At 44.3% G+C, this 13,114-nt stretch overlaps 3 protein-coding genes across 3 annotated transcripts in view; all 3 read left to right on the top strand.

Annotated features, from left to right (window-relative positions):
* LOC137433818 (chitin synthase chs-2-like) overlaps positions 1 to 2,423 on the top strand; it is a 119,982-nt gene extending 117,559 nt beyond the window's left edge. Inside the window, exon 13 of the mRNA XM_068126197.2 lies at positions 1,576 to 2,423. Coding sequence (XP_067982298.2) covers positions 1,576 to 1,801 — 226 coding nt within the window. The 3' untranslated portion in view covers positions 1,802 to 2,423. The remainder of the gene's footprint in view (positions 1 to 1,575) is intronic.
* Positions 2,424 to 5,279: 2,856 nt separating this feature from the next.
* LOC144893968 (general transcription factor II-I repeat domain-containing protein 2-like) lies at positions 5,280 to 6,665 on the top strand. The gene has a single exon (XM_078785228.1). It carries the CDS (start codon positions 5,280 to 5,282, stop codon positions 6,663 to 6,665), a length of 1,386 nt encoding a protein of 461 aa, XP_078641354.1.
* Positions 6,666 to 11,569: 4,904 nt separating this feature from the next.
* LOC137433378 (general transcription factor II-I repeat domain-containing protein 2-like) lies at positions 11,570 to 12,955 on the top strand. Its single transcript, XM_068125707.2, has one exon. The coding sequence runs from the start codon at positions 11,570 to 11,572 to the stop codon at positions 12,953 to 12,955; it is 1,386 nt and encodes a 461-aa protein (XP_067981808.2).
* The last annotated feature ends 159 nt before the right edge of the window (positions 12,956 to 13,114 follow it).

Here is a 13,114-nt window from a genome sequence, read left to right as displayed (position 1 = left end):
CCTGGTGCCGTTCGCTCCGGACAGCTCGCCGGGCGTGGGCCTCAAGTGTTCGCGGCACGTGTGCAGGGAGCTCAGGCAGGGAGACCGTGCGTCTGTGGCCCCGGGGAGGGATCATCCTCGCAAGCCGATTAACAGCCGCAGAGCGCAGGGTACAGGGAGAGTTCGTTCACAGAGAGAGATGGGGGCAGAGAGCGTTCGTTCACAGACCTCTTGGACAAAAACTCTGACTGGGGCTCTGACTCTCCGACACTCTCTGACTCTGACTGAAGCTCTGACTCTCTGACACTCTCACTCCTTCGACTCTGACTCCCTCACTCTGACTCTCAACCACACCTCTCACTCAGCTCTGACTCTCACTGGGTGACTCGTAGACTGAGGGACTGGGCGACTCACACTGACTAATTGGGTGACTCTGCGGGGGGCCCGGGGCAAGGTTTTATAGCCCCGCCCCAGAGTCTTACCCGAATGTTCCAAGCCCCTCCTCTGGCTGCTGTTGTTAGCCACTCCCCTTGAGCGCCGATTGGCTGCTCGCCGCTTCCCGGCCTCTCCCCTGCAGCTCCTCCTTCGGGCCTGCCAGACTTGTTCTAGGCCCTAGCACATGGCATTCTAGCCCAATCGAGGCCTACACTTACTGGCCTGCTCAACGCATACTAACACAGGAAAGGAGACTATGCTTACATTTACTAGGAAATAACTAAACTAAAGCGAGGCTACATGTTGTGGTGCAACTACCTACGAGGGGGGTTATCCTCTATTCGCAAAACCGCAACAATATTATATCATTATTATATAGCTTAATGGCATTCCATATTTAAAACATTAAACAACAGTATAATGTTCCGAATTAATCCTACAAAACAATATCCATATTTCTGATTTGCTGCCATGTCAAAAGTTCAGAACAGAGCAATTTAGCTGAGTTATCAATTTCCATTCTGGAGTCCTAAAGGAAGGACTTCCAAGTGGGTGCCAGACCATCAACAGCTCAAACGATCTATAGAGAAACGGCCCTGATCTCATCTCTGACATTGAGGTTCTCCATCCATTGTTTGCAGAGTAGAAATAGCATGTCCAAGGATGAATTATCTGGTGTGAATCTGAAATGATGATATGAGTTGAGGTCATTGGAGAAATAAAAGATTTCATATCAACTGCGATGATGGATTCTACAACCTTGCTCATGATTGGTTTGTAGTCAAGGGGATCAGTTTTTGTACCTTGTTTATGTGGAATTAACTTGTTGTATAGTATATTGTATTGTGGCGGACACGATGGCTCGCTGGCGCGGTGACATCATTCCGCGCACCAATGGGGTGTCGGCCACGCCCGAGGGGTAGGCGTGGCCTCGGGATATACACGGGGCTCGCAGCCCCGACCCGAGCGAGTCAGTGCTACAGTTTGAGCTTTACAATAAAGACTTTTGGTTTTGATCCTACGCGTTGTGGCTTACCTTTTTTGGCAAACAAGTCGTGCGCGTAGCACCGCACTTCAGTATCATTATTATGGGAACATCTTTGCTGTACATTCTACCTGAATACTTACTAACTCAAAGCCTTTTTTTGTTTGGGTCTTCAGGGTATATACACTCCTTCACATCATATCGTTTGGGCTGTCACAGACAAAAAGAAAGATGTCCGGCTATGAAAATGAAGGACTTGAAACAGATACTATTGTGAGCAATGAACAGATTTCAAATTCTGAAGAAAACTCAACTGCAATTGAACTTTCAAATCGCCGATCATTGCACATCTTTGCAGATCAGGATGAAGATTCTGAAAGCGACTTTGAAATTCAATGGTGATGATGATGTCTTTGCTCATTCTACGTTCAATGATGCATGTGATAATTGTGATATAATACATTGTGTATCTTCAATGATACAAAGTACACCAAAGTGTGGATTTGAAAATTAAGGAATATGAGTGAAGTAAACAAAGAGAAATAAAACAAATATCTAAAGAGAAGAAAGATAATTAACTACTTACGGTTCATTTTTATCGAAAAAAAAACAACTTTTAAAGCAAAGGTTCATTGTGCTTAAACTTTCAGTATATGCACAGGCTCTATTTACAATTATATTTACATTTACAATTTACAAATTTACATTCACAATTATATTTACAATTTACAATTGCAAATGTAAATTCAATAGCTGCGATTATAAGGAAAGCACAGTATATATATATATCATGTATGTTGAATCTGTATTTATTGATTATTTAAAAAGACCGTAAGTCTAACAGCGGCACAGCTGGGCTTGTAAAATATTATAAACCACAAACACATTTGATTCGTTTTTCAAACAGTCACTACTGCTTTTTATAACATTAAAAAAAGAAATTTGGAGGAATCCCGACATCTGTGAGGTAAATTTTACTTACAGAACTGAGCGAAGGTCTACTGTAATCTATATACCCCACAAGGCTTGAAGGTGTGCTTGAAGGTGTGTGAAGGCTTGAAGTGCTTGCCAAGCCAGCCGTTCCTTAACGGTTTTGAATGGAGTGCTTGCTCGAATGCTTAAACCACTTGGTGATCTCTCCACAAGAAACTTGGTAAATGAACACACACCCAATGTTTTTGAGACCCGACCATCGATCGACTGTAATCTATATACCCCAAAGAGGAATGACCCTTCCTGCCGCTCCCGTAGTGAGCGGGTGTACTAAAAAACCATTTTAAAACGGGTGTACTATTAAATTAAAATGTCGATCGGTGGAGTCAGCCGTCGTAATGACATCATAGACGTAATGATGTAACGGACACAAAACTGCCGCTACTTTAATATGTAGAAGATGATATATTTTAACTTCCAGTACATTTGCAGTCACTACGAAGGGATTAGTGTTACAATTGGATTTACTATAATATTAACGTTACGTTGTCATTATTTCGAAAATGGCATTACTATAAAAGAACCGAGGCAAATTCCTTACTTCTGCGGCTATTAATATTAGTGCCGAACAACGCTTATCATTGAATCATGAACCATACACAGCTTCAATCCATTAACTTTGTATTCATGACATTCGGATTAAAGTGTTATGGTTATATTTACTATATCTATCTATAATTCCAGTAATCTCTGTGTGTATGTTTGTATGTTTGTATGTTTGTATGTTTGTATGTCTGTATGTCTGTGACCGCTGTTTCTCGACAACCACGGGTCCGATATACTTGAAACTTGCCAGGTATATTGCTGGGGACCCGAGGATGTGCCTTTTCAAGGTTTCATATTAATCGGAGAAGTAGTTACCGAGCTATGTCCAAAAAACGATTCAACCAATCAGAGAGCAGCGAGCTATCACGTGTGCCGAACGTGGCGAACAGACTCTGCCTCGGACAGCACATTTGAGAGCGTATTCATTTATTTCACGTTGGAAAACTATGTTGCCGTTAAACTATGTTTTAAAACTAATTAAAACTAATTTGCGATTCATCGTAACTGCGATTTGCGACCTTCCGGACAGTGAAGACTGCACTTCCGGCAGCCAATCACAGAACGCATTGTTGCGTAGGCGTGGCCGATGTGAGAGCGAGCCGAGCCGAGCGCGTGCGCCATTACGGTTCGTAATTCGATTTCTTCCGGAGAAAATAATAATTTCTCGATTTCTTATGCGCATTATTTCTCCCAATTCAGTCAGAGCGAAGGGCGGAAGCGAAGAGCGTTGTTTTTTTTGTTTACGGGCGTACGGGCGTACGGGCGGGGTAGAGCGTACGGGTAGCGTTATTTTTTTTTTTTGGCAAGGAACGGGCACCCACGTACGGGCATGCCCTAGTTATTATAATTACGAAAACTATACTATTGAAAAGATACACTGCTGTATTAAGAAACCTGGGCTTAATGTGTCCGAAGCGATCCAAAGATGAGGCATGCGGCCTAAGGCCGATACGTACCGTATTGTTGGAAGACCCGTAACGCCGATGCTTTCAATATTTGATGGTCATTTTAACAATCGGTTTGATGTGTTTCACACTGAATGAAAAACGTCAAGGTAGAGCATGGCGATTGTGATATATGACAGGTTCGACGATATGTTCGGCCTGAACAAAATTGGAATCAAAATGGCGGTATGCGGAGTCAGCCGCCATACCGCCGTAATGACATCAGATGAATCACATCACCCTGTCATGTGACCAGTTCCTCATCTCTGATTGGTACACATTTGAGAGGACATACAGACGGACAAACACTGATCTAGATGGCTTTAACCTATGGGTGGTATCAATATGAAGATCGGAATGCCGGGGTTTTTGTGTCCTCAATTTTTGTTACATGCAGCACATACTTGTTTGTACAATGTCTCTAAGATTATTACTTCACTGACACACAGACACACACACACACACACACACACACACACACACACACACACGATGTGTGGTGTGAATATTGTTACGGGCGATGGGAATGAGGACCAGAGTCCCAAACGTCACTCCCGACTAAGTGTGTTATAGGGTGACTAATGTCAGCGACCCTAAGTCCTATCCCCAACCGCCGGGCTGAGCGGTTTTTGGAAGCTTGAACTTTTGGCCTTATGCAAAGAGTAGAGGCTCTAGAGCAGGGGTCGGCAACTTTAGGCACGCGTGCCACCATTGGCACGCGGCAGCGTAATAATTGGCACACTGGCGAAAGCAGTGCCCTCTCAGCTGCATGCCAAATCACCTCTTGAACAGCCATTGGCTGTTGCGCGGCCTGTCTTATTTAGTTTGATTGACGGTACGGCCTCCCGCTCACATTTCCCACAGGAATTGCAGTGAAGCGGTTCAGGTTCGGTAGATGATGGGTTCAGGTTCAGTAGATGATGGCAACCCCGCTAGCTAAGAAAGCTAAAGTAAAGGTTCGGGCATTCAGCCCTCATGGACAGAAGAGTGGGGTTTTGTTTTTCAGAAGGACCGTGCTGTGTGTACTTTATGTTTTGAAAATGTTTGTCGAACGTCGAGTGTTAAGCGCCATTTTGAGACAAAGCACGAGAAAACTTTCAAAGATCAGGCAGACAAGGCAGAATCCATCAAACGTGCCGTGTCCAGGTATGGGAAGCAAGCCAACACCCTCAAAATCTTTGCCATTGCTAAAAAACCATGCGACTGAAGCAAGCTATCGCATTGCTCATTGCATTGTGAAATGCGGAAAGCCATTCACTGATGGCGAATATATTAAGGAGGCTTTTCTCTGTAGCTCAGAGGTTCTGTTTGAAGGCTTACCAAACAAAGAGACAATCAAATCAAGAATAAAAGACATTCCCATGTCAGCTAGAAGTGTTGAGCGACGCATCGAATAAATGGCAGAAAATGTCAGCGTGCAGCAAATAGCTGGGTTAAAAGATGCTGGGGTATTTAGCATTGCACTTGACGAGAGCGTGGACGTGAATGACATACCATGTTTGGCAGTCATGGCAAGATACTGTGATTCGAATGTAAGAGAGGAACTCTGCTGCTTAAAGCCAATGTCGGACACAACAAAAGGTGAGGACATAGCCAAGGTGTTTATGGAACATTTTGAGGAGCGAGGGATTGACATCAGGAAGATTTTTGCAGTGACAACAGATGGCGCCCCTGCCATGGTCGGGAAACAGAGGGGAGCTGTCAGATTAAATGAGGAAAAAGTCGGTCACCCCATCATGAAACTCCACTGCATAATACACCAAGAAAACCTCTGTGCAAAGATGTCAAATTCAGATCTTAATGAGGTTATGGCTACGGTAGTAAAGGTTATTAACTTCATACTTAAGCGATCTGCTCTGACACACCGACAGTTCCAGTCCCTGCTCGAGGAAATGGACTGCACATACATAGATATCCCTCTCCACTCAGCGGTTAGGTGGCTAAGCTGCGGAAAAGTTTTGGAGCGGTTTGTCAGCTGCTTTGATGCCATCAAGGCCTTCCTGGCTGAAAAGGGCCAAAACTACCCAGAACTCAAGGACGAGAAGTGGGTTTTGAAACTTATTTCTCTCACGGATATTACGGGACACCTCAAAAAGCTCAATCTCCGACTGCAAGGTGCAGGGCAAACTGTATTGGACATGTCCGACACATGGACAGCTTTTGTCGGCAAGCCAGCAATCTTTACAAGCGATGTTGCTACCTCCACTTTCTGCTACTTCAGATACGTAAGGGAGCTGTCCTCACAGCACAGCATCAGCACTGCTGAAATATGCAAATACATGAGTGAGCTCGAGTCGGAGTTCACAACACGATTTGGGGACTTTCAGAAGTATGGACCCATGTTCTCTTTCTTGATCAAGCCAGACAGCTTTGATGGACACGAATTGGATTTATCTCTGATAGACTGGTTGGATACACAGGACATGGAAATGCAGCTGATTGAGCTGAAGAGTTCAACACTGTGGGTGACTAAGTTTGCAGAGCTACGGAAACAACTAGAAACCACGGCAGTGCAAGATCACGGAACCTGCATCTTCACCTGCTGGACATCCGTGCCGAAGAAGTTCAGCTGTCTCCGGAATGTTGCACTGACTTTGCTGTCAGTCTTCGGGTCAACGTACCTCTGTGAGCAGATATTCTCACACATGAAGAACGTGCTCAGCCCCTCCCGCAGTCGCTTGACAACTGACCACTCCGAAGCATGTGTGCAACTTAAAGTGACTAACTACAACCCCCAGATAATGGAGCTCAGCAAAGGAAAGCAGGGCCAGGGATCACACTGACTGGTAGGCATCTGTTTATTTGTAGTACACATGGGTTTGCATATGTAGCTGTTTGTCCATCTCTTTTTTTCCAACTCAGATGCGGATGTTTTCATGAGGATGGCAGCATTCTTGTATAGTACTGGTATTTCTGTTTGATACAGTTTATTCTCCCTTTTTGACATTTGTTCCCAATGCAATACTTTGTAAATGAGTTACTGAAAGCAGTGTTTTGAAATGGGGTCCGTGCATATAATTTGTAACCTCATGGGGGACAAATTTTACAATGACAAAATGACCATTACAATGTCCTGATTATGAGAGATAAATGTTTCTTTAAAATGTTGTTGCTTTGCATGTAGACTATATGGATGGAATAAAATTCTATGTCTGTTGGAAATATTTTTTTGATGTGGTGCCATAATTAAACTTAATGTTAAACTTAATGTTGATATGGCACACTAATTAACAAGAACATTTCAAACTGGCACTTCTTGCCAAAAAGGTTGCCGACCCCTGCTCTAGAGTCTAGACTGTCACACTGGCAGTTCAGGGGAGGCTTGCAACCCGATCCAAAAAATGTCAATAAAACAAAATGAAATATAATCAATCTACTTCAAAGAATGCAAAACGATACAATAAGCAAATCATACAAGTATGACGACGGACTTAATTAATTAATAATGACAGACTGAAACAATTAACACAGGAGACCACATACAACCGATACGAAAGGCCGACCCAACATCGCACACACAACACTATCTCACCCAAGGAAAGGAAGGGAAGCAAATTAATAAAATAATATTCGCAGGGAATTGAAATAAAACGGGATGAGGATGGGAATGGAATGGGGTTCAGACCTGTTTGAAGAGCGGGTTCATCAACGCTCGTCAGAGCGGGACATGGCGGTGTAGAAGTCTTTCAGGACTTCAGTATGATTGACTATCTAAATATGTCCATCTAAGTGAGTTTTCACTTACATCCAAATTGCTTGGGTATAAAACTCTGATGATAGCAAGATATTACAATTATTATTAACTAGGGCATGCCCGTACTATATCTATATCTAAAATTATATCCCCCCCCTCTATTTACATGAAATGGTTTGGTCCAAAGCGAACGGCTTGCGAGTACGGTGACAATCCCCCCCCTCTATTTACATGAAATGGTTTGGTCCAAAGCGAACGGCTTGCGGAGTTTGGTAAAGAAATCGCCATAGCGTGCCCAAACGCGCAGGAAAGCGAAAGAATCGCAAATTAGTTTTTATTAGTTTTAAAACATAGTTTAACGCCAACATAGCGCCAACATAGTTGTGAAATAAATGAATACGCTCTCAAATGTGCCGTCCGAGGCAGAGTCTGTTCGCCACGTTCGGCACACGTGATAGCTCGCTGCTCTCTGATTGGTTGAATCGTTTTTTGGACATAGCTCGGTAACTACTTGTCCGATTAATTTCAAACCTTGAAAAGGCACATCCTCGGGTCCCCAGCAATATACCTGGCAAGTTGCAAGTATATCGGACCCGTTGTTGTCGAGAAACAGTGGTCACAGACAAACAAACAAACACACACACAGACACACAGACACACACACACACACACACACACACACACACACAGAGATTACTGGAATTATAGATAGATTTACATGAAATGGTTTGGTCCAAAGCGAACGGCTTGCGAGTACGGTGACAATCCCCCCCCTCTATTTACATGAAATGGTTTGGTCCAAAGCGAACGGCTTGCGGAGTTTGGTAAAGAAATCGCCATAGCGTGCCCAAACGCGCAGGAAAGCGAAAGAATCGCAAATTAGTTTTTATTAGTTTTAAAACATAGTTTAACGCCAACATAGCGCCAACATAGTTGTGAAATAAATGAATACGCTCTCAAATGTGCCGTCCGAGGCAGAGTCTGTTCGCCACGTTCGGCACACGTGATAGCTCGCTGCTCTCTGATTGGTTGAATCGTTTTTTGGACATAGCTCGGTAACTACTTGTCCGATTAATTTCAAACCTTGAAAAGGCACATCCTCGGGTCCCCAGCAATATACCTGGCAAGTTGCAAGTATATCGGACCCGTTGTTGTCGAGAAACAGCGGTCACAGACAAACAAACAAACACACACACAGACACACAGACACACACACACACACACACACACACACACAGAGATTACTGGAATTATAGATAGATGTGCTAATGCTACTACTAATGGAGATAAGCTTTGGGAAAATTATATAATCGTTAGAAATATAATTTTAAACGGTGCTGGAGCTTGGAGCAGAGAGAAGCTCGTGTGGTGACCTTTTTTGACCTGCTCTGAGCAGTTTGCTGGCTAAAGTGCAAACTCATCCTCTTATCTCAGGCTGCACATTCTTCCAGTCTATAACTTGTGAAAGGTCTGGACGGCGGCGCTTACTTGTCTGGGATAAAATAAACTATGATGACTTTTAAGACCCATCTGCTTCTCTTCACTGTCTTCTTCAACGAAACCACACGACTATAATAGAGACAGAACGCTCAGGGAGAAGAGAGAATCTGTGTGGACGTCCACAGTGTGTTGTGTTAATGAAGTGTATGTGCTGTGTTCTGTTTTAGCAAGTATTAAATAAATTGCCTTCAAGAACATGGTTTTCTCTGTCTCAGTCATCTTATTGAGTAGAGATATTCCACATCAGTGGGAACAAACGTGAATGGACCAATCATCACGCTCTGCAATTCCTTTCTCCTTTGATCCCTTTCCTTTCGTCAACCTCCTTCATACAACACAGCAAATCCCTCAGGAAGTTCATCGAGGTCGACTCCTTCATATAGCCCATGCCGAGCCCGTTCACAGCATGAATCATGTATCGGTTTCCACAGAGACCCCAAGAAGCGCCTTTTTCCACACAATACGCTATTTTCCTTTTTGTCCACCTCCTTCATGCACAATGAATCCTTCAGAAAGGTCGTAGAGGTTGAGTCCCTCACACCAACAAGCTCACTCACACCAACAAGCTCACTTCACACCACGAGCAAGGATCGTTTTTTCACCACCCCGCCGGCGCCAAGAACCGCTCTTCTTCCAGTTATTTCCCTTCTTTCCCCTTTTTCCCTCACTTTCTTGCTTTAAAGAAAAAAAGGTTGAATCGCTTCCAAAGCTGTTTTGTGCACCACCACCAACAGTCAAAATCATGTGGCGTAAAAAGAGTGGCTATGGGGTAAACTTTAAGAAAAAGGAGAAATAAATTCGAAAAGATCCTATTTGTGGGTCCACAGCTGAACTGGCATTTCTATGCAATACACCCTAAACAACACGGCTCCTAAATGGTTGACATTCCCACAAACGTAACACTACCCCCTTTCCTCGTCCAGAGCCGTCCCGGCTCGTAACCACAACAACAACTATTACAAAAAAAAAATCACTACGGGGAGGTACCAACACAGGACACAAATCTGCCATATTCTGAACCCTGAACGAATGCCAGGTCACCTACACTACCCCTACTTAACCTAAAACACATTTCTACTTGCTATACATTACACAGAGATAATTAGGCACAAATTGCAAGTTCCAAATATTTGACAACTAAAACCAGGGCAAATGGCCCTTAGTCTCAAGGACATGGCACAATGCCAAAAAGTCTAGTATGTCTTAATGGAAGGCATGATGCAGGTGACAACAGGTAAGTTGGCAATGTGTGTGCTGTTCTCTTCTCAGCTTCCAAGAAACTTCCTGGTCGTGGCCTCAGCCTCCGATTGTTCAAGGTAACGATGAGGATGTAAATTAATAGCATGAGGTGCTCAACGTATCTGAAGGGGAGTGGGGTGAAACAAAGCACAAAATCCCCTCCCCACTGCATCAGAAGAGAGGTAAGGCACAACACCCCTAACTAGTAAAGCAATTTACATGGGCCGTTTTTGTATTTTTCTTTTGGTGTAAAGCAGGAGTTCCTCCACAAATATCTTTATACATGGTCAATCATCAGCCCTATCCCAATTGTCGCAACTACCGCAACTCTGGACCTGTTCAGTGTTCAGGCACCCCAATGGATCCAAAACGGCTTCCCCTCAGTAGCAATCTCAATGACTCAACTCCTCCATTGCATTGTAGCGCACCCAAAGTTTGTGACTCCCAATTAACCAGGCCTCACACAGACTGCGCTGCACACACAGGTGACGCAAGCCCTCCGGAATTTCAGCCCCAAGGACTCCAATCTCATAGCCAAACTGTGCCCTTTCTAAACAACGTGCCACCATTGGCACGCGGCAGCATAATAATTGGCACACTGGCGAAAGCAGTGCCCTCTCAGCTGCATGCCAAATCACCTCTTGAACAGCCATTGGCTGTTGCGCGGCCTGTCTTATTTAGTTTGAATGACGGTACGGCCTCCCGCTCACATTTCCCACAGGAATTGCAGTGAAGCGGTTCAGGTTCGGTAGATGATGGGTTCAGGTTCGGTAGATGATGGCAACCCCGCTAGCTAAGAAAGCTAAAGTAAAGGTTCGGGCATTCAGCCCTCATGGACAGAAGAGTGGGGTTTTGTTTTTCAGAAGGACCGTGCTGTGTGTACTTTATGTTTTGAAAATGTTTGTCGAACGTCGAGTGTTAAGCGCCATTTTGAGACAAAGCACGAGAAAACTTTCAAAGATCAGGCAGACAAGGCAGAATCCATCAAACGTGCCGTGTCCAGGTATGGGAAGCAAGCCAACACCCTCAAAATCTTTGCCATTGCTAAAAAACCATGCGACTGAAGCAAGCTATCGCATTGCTCATTGCATTGTGAAATGCGGAAAGCCATTCACTGATGGCGAATATATTAAGGAGGCTTTTCTCTGTAGCTCAGAGGTTCTGTTTGAAGGCTTACCAAACAAAGAGACAATCAAATCAAGAATAAAAGACATTCCCATGTCAGTTAGAAGTGTTGAGCGACGCATCGAATAAATGGCAGAAAATGTCAGCGTGCAGCAAATAGCTGGGTTAAAAGATGCTGTGGTATTTAGCATTGCACTTGACGAGAGCGTGGACGTGAATGACATACCATGTTTGGCAGTCATGGCAAGATACTGTGATTCGAATGTAAGAGAGGAACTCTGCTGCTTAAAGCCAATGTCGGACACAACAAAAGGTGAGGACATAGCCAAGGTGTTTATGGAACATTTTGAGGAGCGAGGGATTGACATCAGGAAGATTTTTGCAGTGACAACAGATGGCGCCCCTGCCATGGTCGGGAAACAGAGGGGAGCTGTCAGATTAAATGAGGAAAAAGTCGGTCACCCCATCATGAAACTCCACTGCATAATACACCAAGAAAACCTCTGTGCAAAGATGTCAAATTCAGATCTTAATGAGGTTATGGCTACGGTAGTAAAGGTTATTAACTTCATACTTAAGCGATCTGCTCTGACACACCGACAGTTCCAGTCCCTGCTCGAGGAAATGGACTGCACATACATAGATATCCCTCTCCACTCAGCGGTTAGGTGGCTAAGCTGCGGAAAAGTTTTGGAGCGGTTTGTCAGCTGCTTTGATGCCATCAAGGCCTTCCTGGCTGAAAAGGGCCAAAACTACCCAGAACTCAAGGACAAGAAGTGGGTTTTGAAACTTATTTCTCTCACGGATATTACGGGACACCTCAAAAAGCTCAATCTCCGACTGCAAGGTGCAGGGCAAACTGTATTGGACATGTCCGACACATGGACAGCTTTTGTCGGCAAGCCAGCAATCTTTTCAAGCGATGTTGCTACCTCCACTTTCTGCTACTTCAGATACGTAAGGGAGCTGTCCTCACAGCACAGCATCAGCACTGCTGAAATATGCAAATACATGAGTGAGCTCGAGTCAGAGTTCACAACACGATTTGGGGACTTTCAGAAGTATGGACCCATGTTCTCTTTCTTGATCAAGCCAGACAGCTTTGATGGACACGAATTGGATTTATCTCTGATAGACTGGTTGGATACACAGGACATGGAAATGCAGCTGATTGAGCTGAAGAGTTCAACACTGTGGGTGACTAAGTTTGCAGAGCTACGGAAACAACTAGAAACCACGGCAGTGCAAGATCACGGAACCTGCATCTTCACCTGCTGGACATCCGTGCCGAAGAAGTTCAGCTGTCTCCGGAATGTTGCACTGACTTTGCTGTCAGTCTTCGGGTCAACGTACCTCTGTGAGCAGATATTCTCACACATGAAGAACGTGCTCAGCCCCTCCCGCAGTCGCTTGACAACTGACCACTCCGAAGCATGTGTGCAACTTAAAGTGACTAACTACAACCCCCAGATAATGGAGCTCAGCAAAGGAAAGCAGGGCCAGGGATCACACTGACTGGTAGGCATCTGTTTATTTGTAGTACACATGGGTTTGCATATGTAGCTGTTTGTCCATCCCTTTTTTTCCAACTCAGATGCGGATGTTTTCATGAGGATGGCAGCATTCTTGTATAGTACTGGTATTTCTGTTTGATACAGTTTATTCTCCCTTTTT

Source organism: Myxine glutinosa, chromosome 10 (genome assembly GCF_964187855.1).
Source record: "Myxine glutinosa chromosome 10, kmMyxGlut1.1, whole genome shotgun sequence".
Taxonomy (NCBI): Eukaryota; Metazoa; Chordata; class Myxini; order Myxiniformes; family Myxinidae; genus Myxine; species Myxine glutinosa.
Note: the sequence above shows the minus strand (reverse complement) of the source record. Positions and strands in the feature narration are given on the sequence as shown.